This window comes from Ornithodoros turicata, chromosome 10 (genome assembly GCF_037126465.1).
Source record: "Ornithodoros turicata isolate Travis chromosome 10, ASM3712646v1, whole genome shotgun sequence".
Classification (NCBI taxonomy): Eukaryota; Metazoa; Arthropoda; class Arachnida; order Ixodida; family Argasidae; genus Ornithodoros; species Ornithodoros turicata.
Window position 1 is genome coordinate 17252397 of NC_088210.1, and position 25720 is coordinate 17278116.

A 25720-nucleotide genomic window follows, 5' to 3' on the forward strand; every position below is an offset into this window, starting at 1 on the left:
GCGGAATATTCGCGAGAACTGTTGTGGGCTACAATTCATTGAATCGGTATTGAAAAATGCAACAGTGCGCATCATGCCGCGCATATATACGAAACAGTACGATCGGACCCGTTCCAAATCCACGTGCCCACGATAGGTATTCGCACGCTTCTCCTGCTGTCTCGTTGGATGCGGCCAATCTTTGCCTCCTGGGGATGTTACCGCCAAAGACGGCTCTGTTTTCATGGCGTTTTCTTCTAAACGGTAGCGCTGTGTTAGCTAATTTTGCTCGCATTACACTGATTGAAACCCGGACTTTCATTTGAGAGCAAGTTGTTTTTGCATTTTAGTGCCCCTTTAATGCATCCCGTGAAGACATATCCACGGTTCTAACCAAGCTGCGAGAACAAAAAGTGCAGCTGATCCTGCAGACATCTTGACGCCTGCTTAGACTCCCTCCTTACTACTCATCATCATGATTTATTGTTGTTGTACTCCGGTATAAGACGGACACAGCACATCAGATAACGCAACAATCAACAAACAAACAATAACAAAAGATAACAACAGAAGACATACAAAAGATAACAATCATGACCTGCTTGGGCAACAGTGATAGCTTTATTGCGGACCGAAGTAAGAACAGGCAATTTTCACGTTATCAAACAAGCCAACAGGAAAGTACGAGGGGGTAAAAGAGCGGACGTTCTGGGGTACTTTCCAGGCATGACATTCTTCGCGTGCAACAACAGACAAGTTCATCACCGGGGAGCGGCTCTCCCACGGGGGAGGCGGAGCTGGCGGCGGAGCCACCTGAGGAGGAAAACGTGTGTAGTATAGGAGTATAGGCCTTGGCATCAGATCATTGACGGGCGCCGGTCGATAGAGTTCGCACGCGAAAAAATGCCCGCCACCACAATGGACCCAACGCGTTCCTCTAGCGACGTTGCAATCGACGAAAGTCGCTTCTCGCAGATGAACCTCGAATCGTGGGACATCGTCGTTCTCATTTCCTACTTCATTGGCATGCTCTTCGTCGGAGCCTGGGTAAGCGTGTTCCCTCTGCTCCTCTTCTGCTCATGCGTCGTTGCAGCGCCTGCTTGCTCTATACGACGTTCTCTGCTGGGTTTCGAGGCATTGGTTGAACGTATTTTGTTAGTTATATTGGCAGTAGAAAGATTTCAGTTGCGTTGTAGATTTAAAGTGGAGTATGCGCGGTATATAATCATCTACCTCTTGGGATGTCGCTGGCGTCTCGCGCTTCTTCAGCGCTCCACCTGTCAACTGTTGTGATGATGCGCAGAACACGTGTCTACGAAAACAACCGGTTGCGTATGTGCTTGGTATAGAAACATTGTTCGCGTGAACGGTTTTCAGGGGTATCGAAAAGTGCACGGCATTTTTGTTGTTTCTCTATCCTAGTCGGAGTTTTCGGTTCCGTTACCGTTAAGTTTTCTGCAGGTAACATGTGTTGAAATGATATGTGCGAGAAGGACTGCAAAGAGGAATAGACGAGAATCGAGAATATCGAGACGTTTGCTTAGGAATTGGGGTCATTGAATGCCAGTGTCGCAGCACTTTGTCCGTACGTGTGCACTTTCTAAAGACTAAATCGATATGTATATTACACTATAATATTTACTATGCGGGCGATGAAAGGATATGAAGGCCAGTAAGGTGGCAGTGAACGTAGTGGTACACAACCTGAGACGGCACCTGACCGCTTGTATAATATTTCCTGACCCCATAAATCTGCTCCTGTTCAATAAAAGCGAACGGGCGAATGTCACGGGGCATTCTGTTGATGGTACGTGAACGTCATGCTTTAAAATTGTTTTTAATCGCTGAATATCCGGTGGGGTCTTTAGAGGCTTCAATAAAAAGCTCTGCCACTGTTTTTAGCTCCATAGACCGTTAAAGTGCACTTCCCATCCGTATGAGTATCACGAGATACTGATGCGTGAAAGATACATAGTGGGCAGATAGGCAGTGCTGTTCCAGTATTTCAGATGTATCAGTGGCTGTAAGGAACATAAATTTGCTCGCATAAATCGGCATTTCTCGAGGGTCTCTTTTCCAATGATCACGTATAGAAGAAACAAGCCAATAATAAGTAACATAAATAGGATCTATGACACGTGTATCACGTTTTCGCTATCTGATAAGATGAGTGGAATATTTCCGAAGGTTCTGAACCGATATCAATCACGCGCTTGGCCTTGGAGACTATATTATCTACAACATGCGGGATATGTGCATAAATGAAATAGGTCGTGCCAACACAAGGAGGCGATGGGTTAACCACCCATTGTGCTGGTCAAGGTTTTCAAATTAGCTTTCCGGAACACTGCCCACACGATTGTCGACACAGTTCCTCCTGAAGTCTGCCCAGGACGCGTACTAACCCCCTGTTCTCCACTGATTCCTGCTTTCCTCGCTCAATTTGTCCACGTATATACGTCGCTGATAGCCCAGTTGCTTCGCAGCGCCAACATCGAATAATAGAACAAAAAAAAAACGTAGGCCGAAGCCCTTATTCATTTTTATTTATTTATTGTATGTACGTCAAAGACCCGCAAAGTGGGTACAACACGACTGAGTGGAGCATAGCAGAATAATAGACAAATGAACATAAGAGAAAATCAGGCACGTGATACATCCCATAGGATACAATAGGCCAAAAATATATATGTACAAGAACACAAGGCAAAAAATAGCCAAACAAATGTAAGAAGAGGATTAACTAGGGCGAGCAGAATAAATCGTGAATTGCTTGCTTAAAAGTCGAATGATCACGAATTGTAGCAATGTCTTGAGGAGGATCGTTCCACCAACGTGAAGTTCGCGGAACATAGGACTCGGAAAAACGCTGAGTATTACGTCGGTATTCTCTTACCTTAAACGCATGATCGACACGGTGAGATATATGGCTAAGGGGCAACAGCGTAGAGGAGTAGAGGTAGCTATTGTGGAAAGTTTTGTGGAAAAGCAGCAGGGCGGAAATCCTTATGCGCCTCAATGTTCAAGAGAAAGCGCAGCATTGTAGGGCTTTGCGGCAGCCTTCTGTATTCTAATATACTTTTCACTGGATTTCACATGAGAAAGAACTGGCATTTCGCCACCTTTTTCTCTTTCCTCATTGCCTACCATTAACAGCGCATTTCGAAACGGACTCTACAAAATGTTGCAGAATGAGCTATTACAGATAAAGATCACCCGTTGCGACTATGGGGACAAGCTAAGTTGCATCCTACATACCAATACTTCGCTAACACTGCGGTGCAACACGTTGTTTGACACGTGCCGTACGCCAGAATGAATAATAAATGAGCTCTGATTCGAAGGTTGTCTGGCTCCAGGGAATGAGGGGAGGTTGTCCTGGACATAGTGGACGGGTTGGCGAACCATCAAAAGCGATAGAAGCCCCTATATCGTGCTGGGAACATAAAATTCAGACACAGCGTGAGCACTGAACAGAGAGTTGTGTTGTGTCTGTTCCTTACCTGATCCCAGCACGGGATTTTTTTATCGTTTTGAATCAGGTGAGAGAGACAGGTTGCACTCTTATTGAAGCTCGGATTTCGCTCGGTTCGAGGACGTGGAAATCTGAGAAGTGGAAAAGATTCATAATCCGAATTGGATTGACAACTGGATTGAAAATTGGATTGGAAATAGACTATGGAGCTGCTTATAGGGACCGCGCAGTAAAGTTTCGGAGCGGTGAAAGAAGGCGCTAAACGGGTGTGTTTAGCTTCCGCAAAATGCTCACGGATGTGCAGCCGACCGTGTTTTATTCGCAAGAATCGTTCACATTTCGTTTCTTTCCCTTATCTGTTCTTTTTTTTTCTCTCCCTCTTTTTTTCGGAAGGGCAGTGAAGTCGGTAGTGATGAAAAGGCGATGCAGGGAGCGACCGGAGAGTTAAAATTCTACCACCTTGGCGCTGTCGCCACACTGTTCAGGGCGCCATCTGGAGAAGCGCCGATTGTCACGACTGCGCAACGATCACTAGGGGGTTGGTTTATCTGGCCAGCTGAGCGACCCCTCCTCCAGTCGCCTCCGTCGCTCCAAATCACGTGGCTCTCCGACGTGAAATGAGCGCTGTACTCCCCGCGTTCCTGGGTAGCCCAGCCGCGGTTTCGGCTCATTTGCACATCAAAATTCGGCGATGGATATTTTACCGCACGTGCGTGTTTCAAGATTTGTTAAACGTGAAACGGCTTGCAACTAGGATAGTCTCTCAATCTGCCATCTCGCTTTTGACCGGAATTCCCGAATTAAAGAGTTAATAAATTAATGTTATGTAATCAGTCGTCTTGTAGTTGCACACTTTTTTTGGAGAGGACGTTCTCCTAGTCAAACTAAACTACAAAAACGACATCTATGCTGCTGTCATTTTTTTTTAAATACAAATTCTGTAACGGCTAAAAAAACACCCTGTATAATAAGGGCACTCTGCATGGCTTATACCCTACTGGGCCCCGTAGGGCAGAAGCAATGGGCTGTTACCAGAGCGCTCATATGCTTCCTGGGTGACACTGGGCTCCTGGACTGCCTCTGAGCGGTCGTGTACTCATGCCCCTCTGCTGCCCATGTGCCGCTTGCGTCTTTCTCCCTTTCTGTTTTTTTTTCCTTTTCTTTCTTTTCTTTTTACAAGGAATAGCAAGTCGGCTCCTGCCTGGCTGACCTTTCCTTTTTACCTGCCTCTTTTTTTTTCGCAATAAACATATTCCCCCCCCCCCCTGCTGAATGCATATCCATACCTGGCTGCAACATTGCACTTCGATGCAGGTTGCAGCAAACATTTTGGCTTTTAGTCGTGGTGAGACATCTCCGGCCGTAATGAGATTTTGGTCGTAATGATACACTTGATTAAAAGATTATTGGTCGCAATGAGACTTCGGCCGTAATGAGACACAATCCATGAAGTGACTGGAAGGGCATGATTACGGACGTGTGAGAAAGAAGAAAATGTAACGCAATTACATTACTCCTCCGCAAAAATGTAATGCATTAGTTCTACTCATTACTGTCTGTTCTGTCATGCACTGCATGCAGTCGTATACCTCCCATCTCTCTCTGCTATACAGAGAGCGCACGGCATCCAAACTCGCTCAGTTTCACTGTTTTTTGTTTATGTTATTTCTTCCCCACCCTTCTTGTTATGGAGGAATGTTCCGCGTGTTGTCACAGAATATTCAGCTCCTTTGCCCGCAGCGTGACATGCCTGGTCGCATGCATACCATTCCGACTCGGTTCAGCTGAGAAGACCGCGCGTCATTCGTCAGACTTAAAATAACTTGCACCGATCGATAGGCGACTGTTGCCTTTCCGTCGCTTCGTACGAAAAACAGATTCATAAATCTTGAATTGGACGGCGATCTTGATTCGACAAATTTGAAAACATCCAATGAAATCACAGAGAGAATCTTCGTGGAAGGCAATATAGTTGCTCGAGACGCGACGTATCGACGTTAAAATGCGCATTTTCTTGTTGGTACAATGGTTTGGTCGACTCCTTGTGAAGTAGTCGCAACACCTCGTTGCATGCGGTTGAACTAGTTTGGGAGTCGCCCCCTGGTGTTCGCGGACCGAACCGTGTCGTGGGGATGTTCCCGGGCAAGTATCCGCACATTGCATTGCGTATCAAGGCATTGCACGTGTAAGAGGCTATCCGGCGTTGATATTTCGCCTGGTGATACGTGGCGACAATGACATATGTGTTGCAAGTAAATCGCATTTTCATTCCAGTATGATGGTTTTTACTGGAATTACAGCAACGAACCCTAAACTAGGACCCCCACCAAGAGGCGGCACAGTGGCGTCCCTAGTGAGGGTCTCGTCGCATTTCTCCATCTCAACAGATGAGAGCAGTGAAACAACTTGTCGTCGTTGAGTATCTGGTGAAACAATTGTACGCAGCTGTCTTCAGATGAAGCATGACATAAAGGGCACGAAAAAAGCGTAATAGCGGAAACCTGAAAAGTTGACGGGTTGTGTTTCGAAAACATCGCGTATGTGTGTCTTCGGACGCAAAAACATGTACAAACACTTCCTCTTACAAAACATTATCGCAGCACCACTGTCCTTAGGGGTAAAAGGTACTGAATGCAAACTATATTTCTCATACTTACGATCAGTCAGTTCCACTTATTAAGGCGAAAAGTATCGCATTTCCCAGTTAACGAGACGGGGCTTTCAGTATCTAATTAATTCAAATTAAAATTCCAATTAAAGCCTAAAGCAGTCTTTGCGCTGGAACGTTCCTGGAAAAACTGACCTGCTTTTTTAATGAGCTTTAGTATATCGTACGCTATCGCCTTTGCGTACGTAATGTATAGCGTTGGCGTTTCTGTGCACGCGCAATACACAAACAGAGCTTTGCGCATTGCGCAGAACCACCACGCTATCTTTTACGTACGCAAAGGCGACGGCGTACGATGTAATAAAGCTCACTATTGAGGATATAGTGCCTCCGAAGCATTCGAAATTGCTACACTCTTAAATGAAAGGGTGTGTTGTAACTACTTTTTTTGGGGAGTACACCCTTGCGACAGTGCATGGCCACATGGCAAGGGCGTACTTCCCAAAAATGAGTTACAGCCCCCCCCCCCCCACACACACACATTTTACAGGCGAGAGATTTTTTATTTTTCAACGTAATCTCCAGCTGCACTAATGCACTTGTCCCAGCGTTTCACGAGGGCTGATGCCAGCAGCGTAGAAATCCTTACCGGCGCGTAGCAGCCATGATCGGACCGCGTTCTTGACCTCGTCGTCGCAGCTGAAGTGGCGGCCCCCAAGGAAGCCTTCAGTGGCCCGAAGAGATGGAAATCGCTGGGGGCGAGGTCTGGACTGTAAGGGGGATGTGGCAGCAACTCCCAGCCAAGTTCCTGGTGCCAAGTAAGGTGCGTGTCGTGAGATGCGCGGTATGTTGGCGTGCATTGTCCTGTAGAAGGAGGACTCTTTCGGTGATGAGGCCCGGCCGCTTTTGCTTCAGCGCCTTATACACATCCGTGAGAACCCGGCAGTAATATGCACTATTGGTACCACTGGGCAGAAAATCAACCTGAACAACGCCAGCCTTGTCCCAGAAAACCGTGGCCATGACCTTACCCGCAGACGGGGTGCTTCGGAACTTCTTGGGAGCTGGCGAGCCCGGATGCTTCAGCTGTTTTGATGCGCGTTTAGACTCAGGAGTGAAATGGTGCACCCACGTTACATTGCACGCGATGAACCGATCAAGGAACGTCTGTCCTTCAGTGTCGAAACTGTACCTTAGCTCTTGGGAGATTTCCAGTCTTCTCTGCCGGTCAAACAAGGAGAGCTGCCTCGGGACCAAACGGGCACTAACTTTCCGAAACTGGAGGTGTTCATGAATGATAGTGTTCAACGTTCCCACAGAAAGGTCCGTCTTTCGAGCCAGTTCGAGACATGTTATCCGTCGGTTCTTAAGGATCAGGCGCTCCACAAGTTGGGTGCTCTCAGGAACTCTGACACTGGGCTCTGTGCCGCCCGGGCCGGGATCGTCCTGCACTGATGTACGGCCATCTCGGAACCGTTTGCACCACTCAAACGCTTTGCTGTGGCTAAGTGTATCGTGGCCCTACTGAGCCTGAAGTCTTCTGTGAATTTCAGATGACTAGCGCACTCAGCGCCGCTCAACACAATCAGCAACCACTCAAGCCTCCAAGCAGTCAAGCACTCAGCATTTACATCTCATCACTGGAACCCGCCCGGAGCGCAGCGCTCTTGTTCTCGCCATCCCGCTGCTGCTGCATCAACAGCCATTCACAAGCCGTGTGTCCAGTAGTCCATCATCCACGAGTCGTCCTCATTCTCCTCTTCATAGTATCGACGCGGACCTCAACCGCGAACTTCCAAAAAGAAGCGCCAATGATAGGGCATTTATGTATTTCGTATCAGTTTGGATGGACCTATATACGATTACCTAATGGCGCTGCTCAGTTGATGTGTTCTTAATTCCGGGTAAAATATCAAAATTTCTCGGTATCTGACGAGGTTTAACAGAGATCTAGGCCTTTCTTTGTTTCTTTTTTTTTTTTTTTTATAGTGGCGGTTCTAGTAATATGTGTGGATAGGATAGCGACGGGAAACAAGAAGACAAACACAGTGACAGTCGTCTTCTTCGCTTGTCTTCCTTACATACATACGAATCGGACCCATATGTGTTGCCTTATGTAGCAATCTAGTTCACCTATATACTACGAGGGGTGTTCAAGTCAAACTGTGACTTTCTGTCTCCCGAGTGTACAAATGGCTCGCGCTACTTCGTTTTCGTCATTTTCACACGCCACAGGCCTCCGCGTTCACCACGTGGTTGTCCAGAGTTTGTGAAAAACAGAAGACACGTGCTAGACAAGATGGCCGACAACGAGGTGAGCGCACACATCGAACAGCATGAAGTTTCTCGTGAAGGAAGGCGTAAATGTGTTGCGTTGAGTGATCGTTGCTGCGTTGCTTGTTGCTGGGTGAGTGCGTTGCTGAGTGCGTTGCTGAGCGCGACAGCACCGCGACCGGTACGTAAGCCGGTCAGGACTCATGTAGGAGAATACCACCTCCTCTACATTTGGTGACCCGAACAACGAACACCATGTTCGGCATAATTCGGCCATTCACCATCCTAAATTTTTCGACAAACCAGCAGCGAACCATCTCCTGGCAGACAAGTCGCACCGGGACCACTGTTCCACCGGGGACCCGCAGGGAGACCACATGCAGTAAGCTGAGTTTCCGGCCTCCACCTGCTTCACGATGGTCCTCTCCGGCACTTCTCTGGCGGCAAGCAGCATCCACGCTTACGTACCGGCCAGCTGTTCCTTCGCGGGCTCAGATATGGTTTCTCTTCCTTGTGTATCAACCATCCCGTGAGGTATTTGTTTGGTTTCATATTTTTTTTTGTTGTTTCCTGGCGTTTTTGAGACCTTGCCAATATGATTAGCTGCAATAAAAACCGGTCAGCCTTCTCCGTCCTCTGTTCCTCGAAGCGTGGCCTGGAGGAGCGGCACGTGGCAAAGAATCGTGTTGTCGAGGCGTTGGAGACGCCTTTGCGAAACAAAAAGGAGCAGGAACAAGGTCCTGCGTGTAATAATGGTAACGAATGGTTATTGGTAATGACGATACCTGTCCCAGTATAGACCCCCGTCTCAAACAATAGCGAAAGCTGTATTCCGAATAACGAGATTTCACACGTGGACTCTCCTGCACTGTCGCTTTTGGTGCCAAGTTTTGTGGTGATGTTTTCACCCATTCTGTTTCAAAGTGTATAGATTTGTGTAGTTTCCCTTCCTTTTCTGAATAACGCGTCCTGGAGTAGCCAGTCCCGAGTGGCTCGGGACTAACATCTCATTTTTTTTTTCTTTTATAAGTGAATCAGTCAATCGATATAGTCGAACGCCTTTGTTCAAGGACCATTAATATTTTCGTATAATGTACGGAATCGTATAATGTACGACCATATAATGTACGATCAAATGCCGATGCTCATATAACCTCCGGTGTTGGTGCGCATAGAGTCACTAATGCCATCAAGCATCACAATGCCGATCCCTACAACGACATGCAGTACAGAAAGCGTACTACTCGTTGAGTCATATAACTTGTAATGACTCCAAAGACACCGAAATGGCCCTGTAATAAAATTATTGATTTCCTTTTCTTTCGATCCCTTTTGCAGTTGTTCTCATTGACAGATTCGATCTTACGCAATCTCTGTTTACGTCGCGTGACCCTGGAAACCAGTGTCAAGGATAATCGATCTCGGAGACTTCGCCGTGTCCTTGCTAATCCTCGTCTCGCCTAGTTTTCTTTCTTCTTCTTCTTTTTCGCTAGGAAGTGGTATTCCTTGAGCTGAGATCAAGTCGTTCTCGTACCTGCTATTTTGTCTGTGAAGCATTTAGATACATAAGTAGAGACGTCCATCGTGCGCGACACATGTCAGGCAGTTTGTGGTAAAGTGTAAACAAACAGAAGTATCATAACTAGACCGTGGTCGTGACCTTTTGCGACGCCTGCTTGACATTTCGCCAGCGACGCGGGTCTGGTATTTGCCTTCTCCACAATGCTCCAACTGAAGACATGCAAAACGTCATAGCCTTCTGTTGCAACATAAACGCGAGCGATCTGCGTCACGTGCTATCGTGTGTTTCTGACCATGGGGAATGTACTGCTGCTCAGCCGCAAGATATCCCGTAGCAGACGACAGGGCGGACGGTGTCGTCTGCTATGTGCGAATGCTTAACAACGTCCAAGTTGACAGCCAACATGAGAGCCAAAGTTGACGCGCACCATGAGCTACTAGTTCATACCCATGATGTCGTAACATGCAACCCTTATACAGGGTACCGCTTGCATGATCCGCTAGGGGCGGTGCTCATGGACCCGCAGGCTCTGTCGCTCTGTATCATGATTGGACCGTTGAAATTTGAATTTTGGATGGCAGTAGCAGCCACACCGCCGCAGCAGACGACAATAACGCTGGAACCCCCACAAGAGCGCGTAGGTGATAACGATTTCGAATTTAACTGTTGCAAGAACACGTACCATAGTGGACATCCAGCGCTTGTACAAAATTCCTGACGTAAGCTTGAGTATATGGTGTTATATTATGCCAGTTGAAGCAATACACTTGCCGATGACCAGCTTTGCTGTCAGCATCCAAATATCGGCGCTGAGCAGCGCAAATGACATATCTCTAAAATCTAATATATTGTCACCTGTACTGAGACAAAGATAGCTTGGCCCACCTCTACTAACCCAAGCAGCACAATGTACTGAAAGTCGAGTGCAATGGGGGTGGACGGGTAGGTGGAAGGCCTTGAACAGACCCGTGAAACTAAAGAACATTGATAAGACGCATACCGTCCACCCCTATTGCACCCGACTTTCAGTACAATAGTGCTGCTTGGGAAGCGTACGACGGTCTAGACATCAGTGACAACGATGACGTAGAAGCGTGCCCGGGGTATCTTGTTTATAGGTCGTCCGCCTGGTGAGGGCAAGGCCTCAGACGGATGCTATCTATACGTACGAATATATCTCTGCTATCAACAATGCTTATTCTGTGGGACGTCTGCACCCAACAAGCGTACAATCAATTTGGCTCGTGCCTATCAGGCGGGTAAAATTCCTCAGAACGTTGTGCAACGGACGCAAAGCTGTCATGTCTTATCAGGTTGGCATGGAATGTCCCACATCACTCTTACTTTTCTTTTTTAGGTCATGGAAGTCTGTCACATACCCTTCCTACTGCGAGCACCGGTGGCACTTCTTCTTTCTTTTCTTTTTCGTGTGTGCGCCAATCAGGCACAGAACAGGCATAGGGTGTCCCCGAAAACGTGTCATCGAATTATAATAAAAAAAAACTACGCCACCTAGAATCATGCGGCCAACGGCATTTGTTCCTATTAGGTTTTTGCCACCTCCTGATGTGAATGCCATGTATCGTAAGTTTAATTATGTTAATATTTGCGAACTAAACTCGGAAATTTGCTAAGCAAAGTTCACTTTTTTACCCCACCAATATGAAGAGTATGCCGAATTCACTCAAATTCCCGACAATTGACAGTGATATTCGCGAGCTATCCCATCGGAAACAATAGCCGAACATCATGCTTTTCGGAGCACCGGACCATAACGGGCGATGACTTTTTGAGCGCAATCGCTCTCAGTCCAACGAAAGGGGATTCCAAACCCGGCCCACAGGATGATAATACACTCTAAAAACAGCACTTCACCGCATAGCACGCTGTGTGCCAACCGTTGCCAAGAATGATAGGGTTATCGTTTCTTATTCGAAGAGAGAGGGGGCGTACGCCTTTTTGTGGAAATTTTCATATATCCAAATTGCCGCAAAGAGGCGTACGCCCATCTCTCTCTTCGAATCGGAAGCGATAACCCTATCATTCGTGGCAATGGTTGGCGCACAGCGTGCTATGCGGTGAAGTTCTGTCTTTAGAGTGTAGAAAAAGTAACAGTTCCCGAAATTGAGAGAGGGAAAGCATTACCCCAGCGAAAGTCGGACGCGATAAGTCATGCCTGTGTTATCTCTTTCTGCGATGCCGGGGTGGGCTGGGTTTCCAATCTCCTTTCGTCGGACTGACAACGATTGCGCTGAAAAATTATTTGCGCGCTATCCTGTGCGACCTCCGTAGAGCATGACGTTCGGCTATTTTTTCCGATGGGATAGCTCCTGGACGTCCCTGTCAATTATCATTAATTTGAGTAAATTAGACACGCTCTTCACATTGGTATGGTAAAAAGGTGACCTTTATTTGACAAATTTCTGACTTAAGTTCGCAAAAATATACATAATTAAACTTACGTTACACAGGAGGTGGCAAAAACCTAGTAAGAAGAAATGCCGTTGACCGCATGACTCTAGGTGGTGCAATTTTTTTATTATAATTCAATGACGCGTTTTCTGGGACACCCTGTATGTGTACCTCGAAATAAAGTGATCGAAATCCCCGTTGCAAAATAAACTACTGTAAATAAATGTTATAGCTATAAAATGCACAGTCGCGCGCGGGAAACTGCCAACAGCGAACTTATAGAACCTGGGGGCTTAATCGCTTCATCGTCGTTACGGTCGTTACAAGCTAACGAGTGGCGGGAAATTTAAAAAGGTGGGCACGTGATAAAACACGTGCACGGCGCTCTCCGTGCGATACGTGATGGCCGTGGTACACGTCACGCGCTATGTGTCACGTGCCCACATTTTTTGAATTTCCCGCCACTCGTTAGCTTGTAACGACCGTAACGACGATGAAGCGATTAAGCCCCCAGGACATAACAATGCAAACACTGAACTTGTACTAACCTAATAATAAACTAACCAATGTGCTGTTCGGTCGTGTCCGCCCATGCATTAGCCAACCGCCATCCCGTGATGACATCGTTGACATCAACGACATCGTTTTGGGACACTTACGCGGTTGTAATACTGGAATGCAAACACCGGGAACAATATTTTTTTTTTTAATACCCCATCTGTGTGTTTCTGCTAAGCAGTCTTCTCTCCTTTCCATGTCTGAATACTGTCCTGGGCGTCAGTTGTTTTTCAGACATAGTGTGCGTTGTCCATTGCTTGTCACTTTTGCACTGGGTACGCCCGTTGCACCACCCATCAGTAGGCACACATAAGACACGCTGAAACGGACTTCCTGCAGGATGTGACAGGAATAGCACTGCACGCCATGGGAAGACCCGCAGTCCGTTCAAAAAACGAAATAGAACGGCGCGTGTGTGTGGGAAGAAACGTTTGTTCCGCCCTCGGCAATCATAACGACGTGTTTGAGTGGGGATTCCCAGAACAGGAAAGCGCTCGTTTCATTGCGCGATGTAATGGTCTTTCAACGTCTCTTTGACCACGTCTCTCCAGATTAGGTGCATCAGCATCTACTTAAGGAAAATCAAGTGGGCTTTATTGCTTCAGGCCAGAACCTGAAGTACCGCTTACATGTTTTGCGTATTGACATTCGCTTGCCGGTCATGTACTGGCCCTGACATTTCTAGGTTGCGTAAGGAACCGTGCTGACGAAACTATTGCAGACGACATGTGCAAGCTAACCAGCGCCTCGATACTCTCAGCTGTATAGCAGACGACAGAGGTGGTTTGCGTATTCCGAAACTTCGAAACAGATTGATACGATAATCAGTATACGACGTTTGGAAAAACCTTCCAAGAACTTAGATGGGTAGAAATCCAGCGGACCGGTAAAGGTAACCGGTCCGTAACCGGTTACCGGTAAAGGTAACATCAGTTTATCTCTTGTTCGGTAAAGGGAGTTGCCCCCGCACAGGAGCCGCCGATATTTCGAACAGAGACTGTTCTGCTGGGCGCTTCCAAGACTTGCATAATCAGCACTACCACTGTCCTCCAAAACGCGGCGCTGGGGAACTGTGCAAATTAGGGTGCCTGAATACTAGCTCTCTCTGTGTAGGGCGGAGTCACCCTTTGTAGAAGCGAATTCCGCAAAGCCGCCAAATTGACTCCCAAGCTTACTATGCATGAATGCTGTGTACCGATTTCACCAACTTTTTCAAACCTCCTTTGCTACGTCGTATTTGCTGAACTCTAAAATGTAGTGTGTCGCTAAGCGTATGTAGCTACACTTTTGTGAGCGCATCGCGAGCTGTGCTTGGGAATCAATATGGCCGATATTCGTAGCAGACGACGCGATTGTCTTCACTCTACACTCTTAAAAATGAGCTTCACCGCATAGCACGCTCCTAGCCAACCATCATCTCGAATGATATCGTTGTCTGCCCTCATTTGTTGAAAACGGGAGGCGTACGCCCTTTTTGGGACACTTATGCTGTTGTAATTGTCACAAGTGTCACAAAAAAGGTGTACACCTCCTGCTTTTAACAAATCAAGGCATATAACGATATCATTTGAGATGACGGTTGGTTTGGAGGCGCGTGTAGTATTCGGGCACCCTAGTGCAAATGAAGTGGTTTCCGTAATCTATTTGGTTGTGCTTCACGGGGATGGTGGTCATGCTGAATGCTGGGTGGAGACGTGTTCGAATCTCACCGCCGGCTGCACTGTCTGAGGGCTTTCCTTGGTTGTCCTGCTGATCTTCCATGCGCATGTTTGCACAGTTCCCTCTGAAATCGGATGGGGACGCATGCTAGCCGCACTTTTGGCCGAACAAATGATCAAAATGGGACGCGCTTCATGATGATAACATTGCACCGTTCACTTTTTGTTCTGTTGAGTAACTCCGACATCTCTTGCAGTCCTCATGGCGAAGCAGCAGGAACTCGATGAGCGGCTACTTCCTCGCCAGTCGCAGTATGCACTGGATACCGGTTAGTACCCCCACGTTGCAATTTCAACACGTTGATTTCTTCGAAACTTGTATGTTTGCATAATGAAACAAATTGGTTACGTTTCAGGTGGGGGCATCGTTATTTGCCAGCAACATCGGGAGCGGGCACTTCGTAGGACTTGCCGGCTCCGGTGCAGCGTCCGGCATCGGGATCGCGGGGTTCGAGCTAAATGTAATCCCTTTTCTGTGTGTAGTCCATTTTGCTAACATTGTGTATTAATCAAACAGTGTTAGTAAGTGTTAATCAACAATTAATTAACAACGTGTACCGCTTTGTTATTTATTGCAATCTCGATTCTGAGAGCAGAAACTGAACTCAATATTTTTGTTGGAGCTCTGTTCGGCTCAGGGAGCCCCAACTATGCGTATGCTGCTTTCAACATGGTTGTCTGGAATCGCCTGTCAGTAGTTCTACAGCCATATTTCCTTGGTTGCCCTCGGAAATGTTCTTCCAATATTCTATTGATTTATTTTATTTATTTTTGATACTGTTAGTCCCAAGTGGGACCGTTACAGGGGGGTTCAACACTACCATAAGGCACTAATCATAACAACCAACTAATCATATCACTAACTAATCCTAACACTAATCATAAACAACAAAGTTGACAAATCAAAGAATCTTCTTTAGGGGCCACAATACATGATAGTTTTAACATTATATTAAATCCCGCATTGCTCAGGGTTTCAATGAAGGCAGAGACATTTTGCACAGAGATTACCTGTTCAGGTAATGTATTCCAACAACAACAATTATTGTGACGATGAAATGATTCCAGATTGTGATTGTGCGGGGGAAATATGAATACTTGAACAAATCTACCCTTGCTTCGTACGGTTTTACAGCCTTACTATGTCGTCATTATAGAGAAAGACCATATGCTGCATGCGTTTATCACTCAGCCAAGATAGTGTCCTTTGTGCTTGTACAGCTTCCGTCAACTTTAATAATAAGACTGCAAAAAAAAATCTCTCTCATCTCCGAGCGCGATAACAGCCACCCTGGGGGCACTGGGAGAATATTAAATGAACAAAATCCTTGCGTTAAACTAACGGAATAATTTTGTTCAATTAAGATTTCCTCATGGTCCCAAGGGTTGCTGTAATCGCGCTCGGGAACGAGACCATACGTTTTTCCTGTGTTATTATTAACGTTGACGTGAGCTGTACTAACTGACCGTTAGGTGACTTTCAAACAGTAACTAATGTTACTTCTTACTTACTTCAACAGGCCGTGTTTGTTGTACTCATCCTGGGTTGGGTATTCGTTCCAGTTTACATCGCGTCCGGGGTAAGCACAAGTTACCATTTGCAGCGACTAATATTTTTGTACATACACCAAAGCCATGGACTGAAATGTCATTTCTCATTGTTTGCAGGTGTACACTATGCCCGAGTATCTACGAAAAAGGTTCGGAGGCCAGCGAATACGAATCTACCTCTCAGTCCTTGCCCTCCTACTTTCTATCTTCACCAAGATATCGGTAAGTGTATATGGCCTTCCTCTGCGTAAGAACAGTACGTTTAAAAGGTGATGAGGCATATCGTCTCAAGTTTTATAATATAAATGTAATATAAGAAATAAAAATATAGATAAATGTAAAATGCAATGATTTGCACCGATGTGAATCTGTTTTCCAAACTTTACAGCAAACGGTGTAATAGACGCGTAAAAAAAAACGGCACCGCGAATACCGAAAATCATGCGACTCCTGCGCCAATGCAGGTGTCTCCGCCAGTGAGAAAGCGAGAGTGAGGTCACGTGCTTACGATTACCAATGAGAATGGCCGGAGCTCTGATGTCAGAGCTTGACGCGTACGTGTGTTCAATGGTTTATATCTGAGCAAGTACGACACGCAGAAAAAAATTGTTTTCTTGAATACTAAGTCTGCCCTTATACGCTACGACAGTTTCTCTCTGCGCAGGGGAGAGGAGAAGCCACGTGACGAAGTTTCTGTCCAATCACAAGGCAGTACTAAGGGGGTATTCGTACACCGACATGAGTCCGCAGAAGAAACCACTTACGCCTCAGCCTTGAAATGTTGCCCCATCTTATTTGGGAGAGGGCCAACGCGGTCGCTTCACTGACAACTGGGGAAAGAGGGAACTGGGGAGCTGCGCAGATAGCTGAGCTACTTGCATAGTGTATAGGCGGCACATACCGGCGAAGTGACTCTATTGGGGTCGGGGAACAACATTTTGCGCCGTTCGTCGGTTGAACCCATTAGCATGACATTAGGGTTAGCTACGTGTTTTGCGGTTGCATTCGGGCTGTTGAATTGGAAACTTCCGTCGTGAGCAGATGCGACTATTGTAATCGGACCAAGAAAAAAAAAGAACTATAAGTTAGCCTTAGTTTGAGCACAGAATAGGTATTTTCCGGCATATAACTTTCGCGGTGCACAGGGTAAGTGGTGTCGCAAAGAGGCTGTGCGCGTTATATATGTCATGCTTGCTTTCGGCCGCTTGCTCAAGGCACGAGGTGTTCGTTTAAGTGTAGCTACTATCAGGAAAAGTGCATGACATACGGCGATCGACAAGTACGGGAAAAGCAGCTCACGTTGTGAAGCTGGTCCAGGAGGCTTTTGTGGAGTTTTCGAGGCATCGGTGATTTTACAGGCTCTGCTCCATCTCATACCAAGACAACTCATAGCAAACCCAAGTTGTCCCACGAAATGAATTGTCTTGGTACGAGACATCCCTGTACGCCGTACGAGTTGTCCTGGTATGAATTGGAAGTGGTATGAGCTGGATGGTCGCCGATGTTCAACTCGTTTGTGAACGCTTGTGTTGTTACGATGAGGGAGCAGCGAGCGTTGACTCAAGTCTACTACAAGACTCCGTCTAATAGAAGTTCGATGGCTTCGAGAACGAAGATGCGCCCGTAATAGATGCAATAACGGGCTGTGAATACACCGGAAAATACGATAGTTTGCGCAAGTATTGGGACAAGCCTCTCTCGTTTGGACTCCCGAGCCTTCGACATCACGAAACTATTAGGTCCTCCTTCGTCCGACAAGGCGCTAAGGGCACTTGAAGACTTTTTGCATGCAACCGGGCTTATGGACATCCTATGACACGCCGAATGTGTGATGTGTCCTGTGTGTGCCCCCGGTGATTCCGCCACTTTACTCTAACTTGGGCGCAGCTCTTGAACTTTTGACCTACATGTTGAACTCCATTATCATCTCTGTTCGTCTCTGGACATCATCCTTTTGCGTTTTCATCATCTCATCATCGGATTGAACTTTCTGTATTAAGTGTACTGGGGTAGCCAGTTTGACTTCGTAGAAACTCACATCCCCATTTTTTCTTTATTCACATCACATCACATCACATCATTGGGATTATTATAGATTCTAAAGCTACGCATTAAGAGGCCCAAATTAATTATTCTTTTAATTGCGTACACTCGTGTCTACTCTGTATGCTAGGGTGGGGAGGGTGTGGGGAGGGGGGGGAGGGGTATTTGACTTCCAAGGCGGTTCCTGTCAGGAACTTCGTCGCGGCGTAGAGGGAGTTCATTTGGCGCATTTCTTTGGGTGAGGAAAGCGGAGATTCTGAGAAGGCATCTGAGGGAGAGAGGGAAACGTCGATGAAAGAGGAGACTGGGACAATAGGACGGCGCGACATGGGAAACTACCCTGGACCCCCAGGGCCGCGTCGATGAGTCATCCCAACACCTCCGGTGAATCTCTCTGCGTGGAATATATCGGATCATAAATGAAAGGCTTTTCAGTTACATTTTTCCAGTGTTTTCCTAAGAATAAATAATGGAATCGCTAGATCTTCTTCAATCACGCCCTAAGATTTTTACTGCACGACGACGCTATAAAATGGTGTCCTTCTATGTTATTAAATCTGCATTTCGTTTGTCCTTACTAAGGATGGAACGAATCCAAAATTTTCCAAATCCGAATCCAAGGAAGGTTCTGCGGATCCACGTATCTCGAATCTTTTGAACCCTTCCTATATAAAAAAAGAAGAGTTTAAGAAGCCAGGGGAAACACACTTCTATTGTAAAGTGTTTTTTTAGCCCTTTCAGGAGCAAACCCGTATACGTTTACGGGTAACTGGTTTACGGTTTACGTATACGGGTTACGTATACGCGTTTACGTATACGTATACCCGTATACGTACTTCTTCCTAAATGTAATTTATTTAACACGTTGTTCATCGACTACAGGAAATACACGAACTCTCGAGTCTGAATTCTTTCCGTGAAACTATAAGAAACAATCAAAAGCAAAACCATAGGTTACTTTAGACTCGTAATAAGAGTTCCTGCTTGAAGCCTTTCAGTCCAGAGCAATGTAAACAAACAAACAAGAAAACACCCAGCAACCAATCAGGCTTTCGGTGGACTCCGGAGGCGCCAATTTTAAAAAAAGAAACAGACAAACGTGGTTGGTGGATTCGAAAGGTTCGATTCGCCGTTTGGGGCACTGGTATTCGGTTGGCCCATCCCTAGTCCTTACTAATATGTGAAGACCATGAATGTGAAAATGCTACTATGAAAGTCCGAAGCGACGATTGTGGCAAAAAAAAAAAAAAAAAAAAACGGGATTGGCAATCGGACACATTACCGCTAATTCACGGAGGCTAGTTTCTGTTTCTTCTACCACGACATCTAAGTGGGTATGTCCTCAATGCAAAATGTGATGCAATCCACCAAGTGTGAAACATATATTCCCGTAGCTTTGAAGGTCGTCCAAGAAGGCCAATACGCGTACGCGCAAGGCAAGGCCGCATCACTTCTATCTCCCCAGCCAAATACCTCGTCTCCCCAGAACACTTCTATTGCATATAGAGGCCACGTGCAGACAAAGAACTGAAGAAATGCCGTGACAACGATTGTCACGTAGGTGCCGAGACGCAACGAATCATTATTACGCACGGTCGAACTGGATGGCTGCTACGAGAGGAACGTGGAAATGACTCTCGGGAGGGATTTGCCACGGTGCGCCAGTACGACCTGCTGTTAACTTTCGTATATAGATGCTCTGTAAATACGATAAAGTACAACCACGGAGGACACTGAGGACTTTCTCGTGCACGGTTCTAGGTACACACCTCAAAGGGCTACCTCGAAATCTTCTGGACAACTGCAACTTTGACCTCGTAATTAAAAGTGCTGGCTCCTTGGCCACCTGACAAGAGGGATGCTGCCTTGTCAGCGCTTATGAAATTTAGTCAGTCATGTAGTTCCGATTTAGTCAGAGCTGTCGTGCGTTGGAGTCAGTCTATTAGGATCGTGTGATTCACTGTGTTCTACGTTAACCGATCGTTATCGAGAAAGGGGCGGGTTTTTATTTTCTATTGTTTTTCCCTTTTTTTTGGGGGGGGGGGGGTCTGTTAATGGGCGTAGCCGAATTTTTCGTGTGACGAATTCAATCTCTCCCTATTTCTTCCCCCAACATCAACATCTTCAACGATAGAGTGAAAGACGAAGTGATGGCAAAAAAAGAAAAAGAGAGAAAGCGAAATGTGTAAAAATGTCACGTTTCATATGGGTTAGGTCTAACCCATGGGAAATGGGTTAGACCCGTGGAAGTTGAGTGAATTCGCAACATGACTGTGTCATGTTGCCATCAATGACATGATATGCCGCTATGTATAAGTCAATATTGCTGAAATGAAAGAAAGAACGGTGTGCAAATAAATCATACGGAAGTAGTCTGATTTGATTGGACTTGAAAAAAAGAAGAAAAGGCAGTCTATACATTCGGCATCGCATCCTGGAAAGTGTCCGTGATAATGGAAGCGGAGAAAAATATGGATGCCCCTGGGTACTCTCGTAAATTCACGATTTTTACAAATGTTCACACGCGTACAAGACATCGTTCACAACAAGGACTTTGACCCTTTTCTGTTGTTGTTCTTCCGCACTGAGTATCGATATTTACCAGCATGACGTGTCTGACTGAAGGTAAACACGTCCGGTAGCTTCGCGGACTCCAAATGATTGGCGAAAAATATTACGCGCGACGCAAATGCTTATGCAGTGCGAGGCCATGTTCCTTTCAAGGCCAAGTGCACAGTGGTACTTCGCGTTATCTCTCTTTCTCAACGCAGGTCACGGGGCTTATTTTTTGTTCTTCTTCTTTTTTTGTCTGGTGGCAATTACAGGCGGTTCCGGCATTGCATTCTGTCGCTGAGGGGTGGATGTATGACGCGCAAAGAGGGAACATTTCATTCAGTTTGAGAAACATGGACACAAAGGCACGAGCCGTCGTTCTGTATCGTGTTATGTTTCGCTTCCTCAAGGAAATGTTATCTCTTTCTCAGTACGCCAGCTGGCTTGCACCATCTTAATTTGTTCCTTGATAGAGCGACGAAGGAAAAAAAGAAAAAAAAAAAAAACATGTCCAGTGTCGGGTGTTTGTGAAGAACACAAGAAATACAAGGAGTGAAGCACTCTGGGGAAGTTGACTTTGATGAAGGCTAGCTTGCGTGCAGAATCTGCACGCGAAGCCTGAAATGCAAATAACAACGCTCACAGCACTGGTGCTGTGGGTGCTGTTTGTTGTTGTTGTTTAGGCAGACCCGCATGGCGCGAGTTTTGCACGCGAAAACGCGACGCGCGACAAACTCCGTCGCCGATGCGAGCTAAGATATTCCAGCATTCCAAAAGAAAAAGAAGAAGAAGAAAAAAAAAAAAACGTCGCGTGCAGAGTGCTCCCAGTGTTGCACGAACATACGGACGTCAGTGTGCACCTATGTTATATCTGAAATTATAACAGGATGGTCGCTGGGGTAATAAATACACATTGAAAGTGATCTTGTGGTTTTTCTTCATATATCCATGAACAATATTGCCATATTGCCGGCGTGCAGGGCTATCCTACCTGACAAGACGGAAGTTCTTGCTGCACGTGATCGCTCCGCCAGCTCTCATTGGCGAAAATTGGCAGCGTCGTGACGCCGCGCGGTTTCTTTTTCTTTTTTGTCGAGCGAAAATTTGCGCGCGCGCGTCAAACCTTCGTCGCGCCGACGCACGCGAATCGCCAGCAAAATTGCTCCATACGGGTCGCACTTTACACTTCTCCTTCATTCTTTGTATATGTGTTGTTCTCTGCTACGTACATTTGAAGTGAGTTAACTTAAAAGTTGCAGTGCTCTTGCGGCCTCAAGCAGTTCTGCATTCTGCAATCATTCCGCAATCAATGCATGTTGTGCGTCGTTGTTTGATAAAGAAATTAAATAACCATGCAAGCGCGTCAATAGTTTGACGGTTTATTAACTGAAAAAGAATGTGTATAAGGAATTGAACTGCATGTTTTATACGCAACTTTGTTAACAATTGAAATACATTTACGTTTATTCTTATTTCGTAGGCTGACTTGTTCGCCGGAGCAATATTTATTAAACAGGCCCTGGGTTGGAACCTGTACGTGTCTGTCTGCATTCTTCTGGCTGTGGCGTGCTTGTTCACTGTCGCAGGTGGGTTACTTTGCTTTCCTTAAAGTGATGTGGCACAGTAGAAATATTGAAGAGCGGTTAAAGACTCCTGGCGTCACTTGCCCCTGGAGTCAACCTACACCTCGCCGTCACTTACACCTCGCCGTCACTTACACCTCGCCGTCACTTACACCTCGCCGTCACTTACACCTCGCTGTCACTTACACCTCGCAGTCACTCACACCTCGCAGTCACTCACACCTCGCAGTCACTCACACCTCGCAGTCACTTACACCTCGCCGTCACCCTCAACGGCGTCCTCTGTTCGCTCGCCACACATAGGCCTTTTATTTTCAACCGAAGTTGTAGGTTCACACTGGCATAATTAGGTGCTTCAAACTGTCACAAGCACTTGTAACAAAGTTCCATTGTATTCAGTAACTAATGGAAATGTGGTTGTCTTTGTACTCGCAGGTGGGCTAACTGCTGTGATATGGACGGATTTTGTCCAGACGGTGTTAATGTTTGTTGGAGCTATATCTCTCACCATCATCAGTAAGTAACACGCTTTCTATTCACGGATTTACGTAATGGAAGAATTTTACTTTAGTTTCGCTTTACCTTCCCCGTTTCTCTACTCCCATGAAACTGTTTTTGTTCTAGGGCAGTGGCCGGTTTCCTAAGAAAGCCACACAAAATGCAGGTGTATTTTGCGCGCCAAGACCAAATATGCTTATGCAGAAATGGATTCTGCCACTCAGTATACGCGTTTTGGTCGCTAAAGGGAAAGCCAGTGCGCGTAGAACTAATTTGATTTATTTTTAGGCACTTTTCACAGTAACTAAATTGAATTGAATTGCATTTATTTGCACTGTAAATGTGGGGGCGGCAAGAGGCCAAAAAGCCAGTAGGCTTGACAAGGCGTCAACCCCCATACATAAGATACAAAACAATGTACACATATGGCATCTAGCGAACGATAGTCAAAAAATAGATGCACCAGCATTTTGAAGAGATAAGCCGACCATTCAGAGACCTACATGTGTTAACACGTAAACAGTTCTTTGATTCTGGATGTACTTACATCATTAATATTTATGTTTCTTTGTGTCAATAATTTTGGGAGTTGATGTGAGAAGCGATGAAAACTGAAATTTTTCTACACTCGGGTATAGAGGCCAAGGATATGTTGTCCTAAAAGCATAGCTGTCGCATCGGTCTTGCAAAATGGAAAAACCAAAAAATTCTTCCAATATCGAGTAACCAACTTTCTTGTCACGGACGTAAAACCGAAGAAAACAGTACCTGTAAAGTTCAGTAAACTTTATAACCTTACAGTTTGAATAAATAGATGAAATGTGTCTCCTACGAGGCAGATTTAGCATACTACGCAGTACCCTATTCCGTCGTATTCGAACATTTCCTATGTTGGTATGGGACGTTTATGGGACGAACTTTTCTCTATATGCGTTTAGGACTCGCTTTGGGCAAGACTTATTGCGAAACGCCTTCGCACTTCTGGTGTGCGCTTCTGGCGCTTCTGGCGCTTCCAGTGCGCTTGAACCCGTGGTGCAGATAATGGGCTTGTGGCGACTGTATATGGCGTACTACTTCACTTCATCCATTCCTTGCAGGCCTTGATCGCTCTGCTTTGGCCTTCATTTCGAATTGTAACGCATAACTGTCTTCCCCAGTTGTGCATCTAGGCAAACCCGTAGTGCATACTCCTTTACTACAGCGCAGCAACAATACGTTTACCTGCGAGAAGAGCCGAGAAAAAGACATGCTGAATGGTGGGCTTCTCCTACGTACGTCGTGTCAGTGCAGCGCAAGCACGCTTCTCAGGAGAGCGTCCAGGACGGACAGACAGCGCTGTGTCCGTGTTATGCAGAATATCAGTGGTATAACCGAGTGGATACAGCGTATCTCCAAGGTCACGCTGAAGACTGGGAGGTGGTGGCTTCGAATCCTACCACCGTCTGTTCTGTCTGATGTTACTTCGTGTTTTTGCCGGCCGACTTTCCAGACGGATGTTGGCACAGTTTCCCATGAAGTCGGTCCAAGATGCCTGCTAACCCCCACCCCGTGTCTCTCACTTCTTCCTTCTGTTAGCTCTCCATGCATCCACGTTTGTAATCCGCTCACGGCCACAGTTGCTTCGCGGTGTTAACACGAAATTTTTAAAAAATTATTGCGGTGGATGTGCTCGTGGTCACAGCCGTTGAAGTTTGACGTAGAGGTGTTACCCGTGATGGTTGAAGTACGTGTTTCGCAGCTGTAACGCCCGACATCGATGGCCTTGGTGATGTAATGTCGCTGTTAGCATGAGCGGCCTTCTTTTTCTCTCACTCTCTCTCTATATAAAGTCTAGAGCGTTGTGCAACAGTGAGTGGCACCTTTTAAAATTCCTTAAAGTCTGCTCTTTCGTGTAGGACAGGTTTTCTTCGATTTTGATCGCGTTTTCGTCTGGTATATCTCATCGCCGGAAAATTCACACCCCTGCGCACTATTTCCTGTTCATAATTGCGAAATGATTTACGTAAAAAAAGCACGTGTTCTAAAATGATTAGAACATAGAAACAACCCTGTTTATTGTCGTATAGGCTTTCATGCAGTAGACTGCATTCCATCAGTCTATTGCATGGAAACTTGTACGATAATAAGCGCAGTAGTTTCATTTGTTCTTATCTTTTTATCACTTGTGTTGGCCGTACCTGACTCAGTTTCGCGACATGCCTCGATTACATACATACCGTTAGAGCTCGTCACGACGAATCGTTTGGAACGAAATTTGTGTTTGCTGCAGCAGGCGGTACGGCTAGCGTCAAAGTTAACTTGAACCCGCTCCAGCCTTAGAAGCGGGAAGGGAGTCACCATGGAAACGCCTAGTCGAAAGTAGCGCCTCCAAAACAAGGGTCACCCCCCCTCTAACTGTAAACAGATGACCAAAACACCCTACGTCGTTATTTCTAATAAGCACCACCTGGGTCAGCATGCCCGAACGGCGTTCAAGTTAACTCTCATGCGAGCTGTACGTGTGCTACGCGCGTTGATTGTTGAGCGACTGTCGAACTTCGTTTCCTCAACCGCTCAATATAACCCACTTCACCCGCACTGTTGCCAGTTACGCTTGCATCGTCACACGAAACTTTTATCTGTTACCTATACAACGACACCTCAGTCACTGCGATATTTTGAATAATTTTGGAATCGTGCGCGTTTTAAATTACCTCCATTTCGTGGCACGGCCATGCCGGTCGTGACACCCCGCAAGTACAAAAGAGAGAGAGAGAGAGAGAGAGAGAAAGACAACGTAATTTTACCAACGAGATAGAGAGGGTAACAGAGACAGCCATATTTGAAGCCACCCTGGATGGCGCCATGTTGACCTCACCTTGCCTTATTTGCAAATGGCGGGCATTAGGGACTCATGCGGTGAGCGTTCTTTGCGCACGTACGCTTCGAAATTGCGTGGCATTTATT

The 25720-nt window shown here is 46.2% G+C and overlaps 1 protein-coding gene across 1 annotated transcript in view; it reads left to right on the plus strand.

The window, feature by feature from the left end:
• The first annotated feature begins 709 nt into the window (after window positions 1-709).
• LOC135370730 (sodium/mannose cotransporter SLC5A10-like) overlaps window positions 710-25720 on the plus strand; it is a 36511-nt gene continuing 11500 nt past the window's right edge. Inside the window, exons 1-7 of the mRNA XM_064604548.1 lie at window positions 710-1026; window positions 14744-14815; window positions 14903-15007; window positions 16067-16126; window positions 16215-16319; window positions 22174-22279; window positions 22712-22792. Of these exons, the coding sequence (XP_064460618.1) occupies window positions 883-1026; window positions 14744-14815; window positions 14903-15007; window positions 16067-16126; window positions 16215-16319; window positions 22174-22279; window positions 22712-22792 (673 nt within the window). The 5' untranslated portion in view covers window positions 710-882. The remainder of the gene's footprint in view (window positions 1027-14743; window positions 14816-14902; window positions 15008-16066; window positions 16127-16214; window positions 16320-22173; window positions 22280-22711; window positions 22793-25720) is intronic.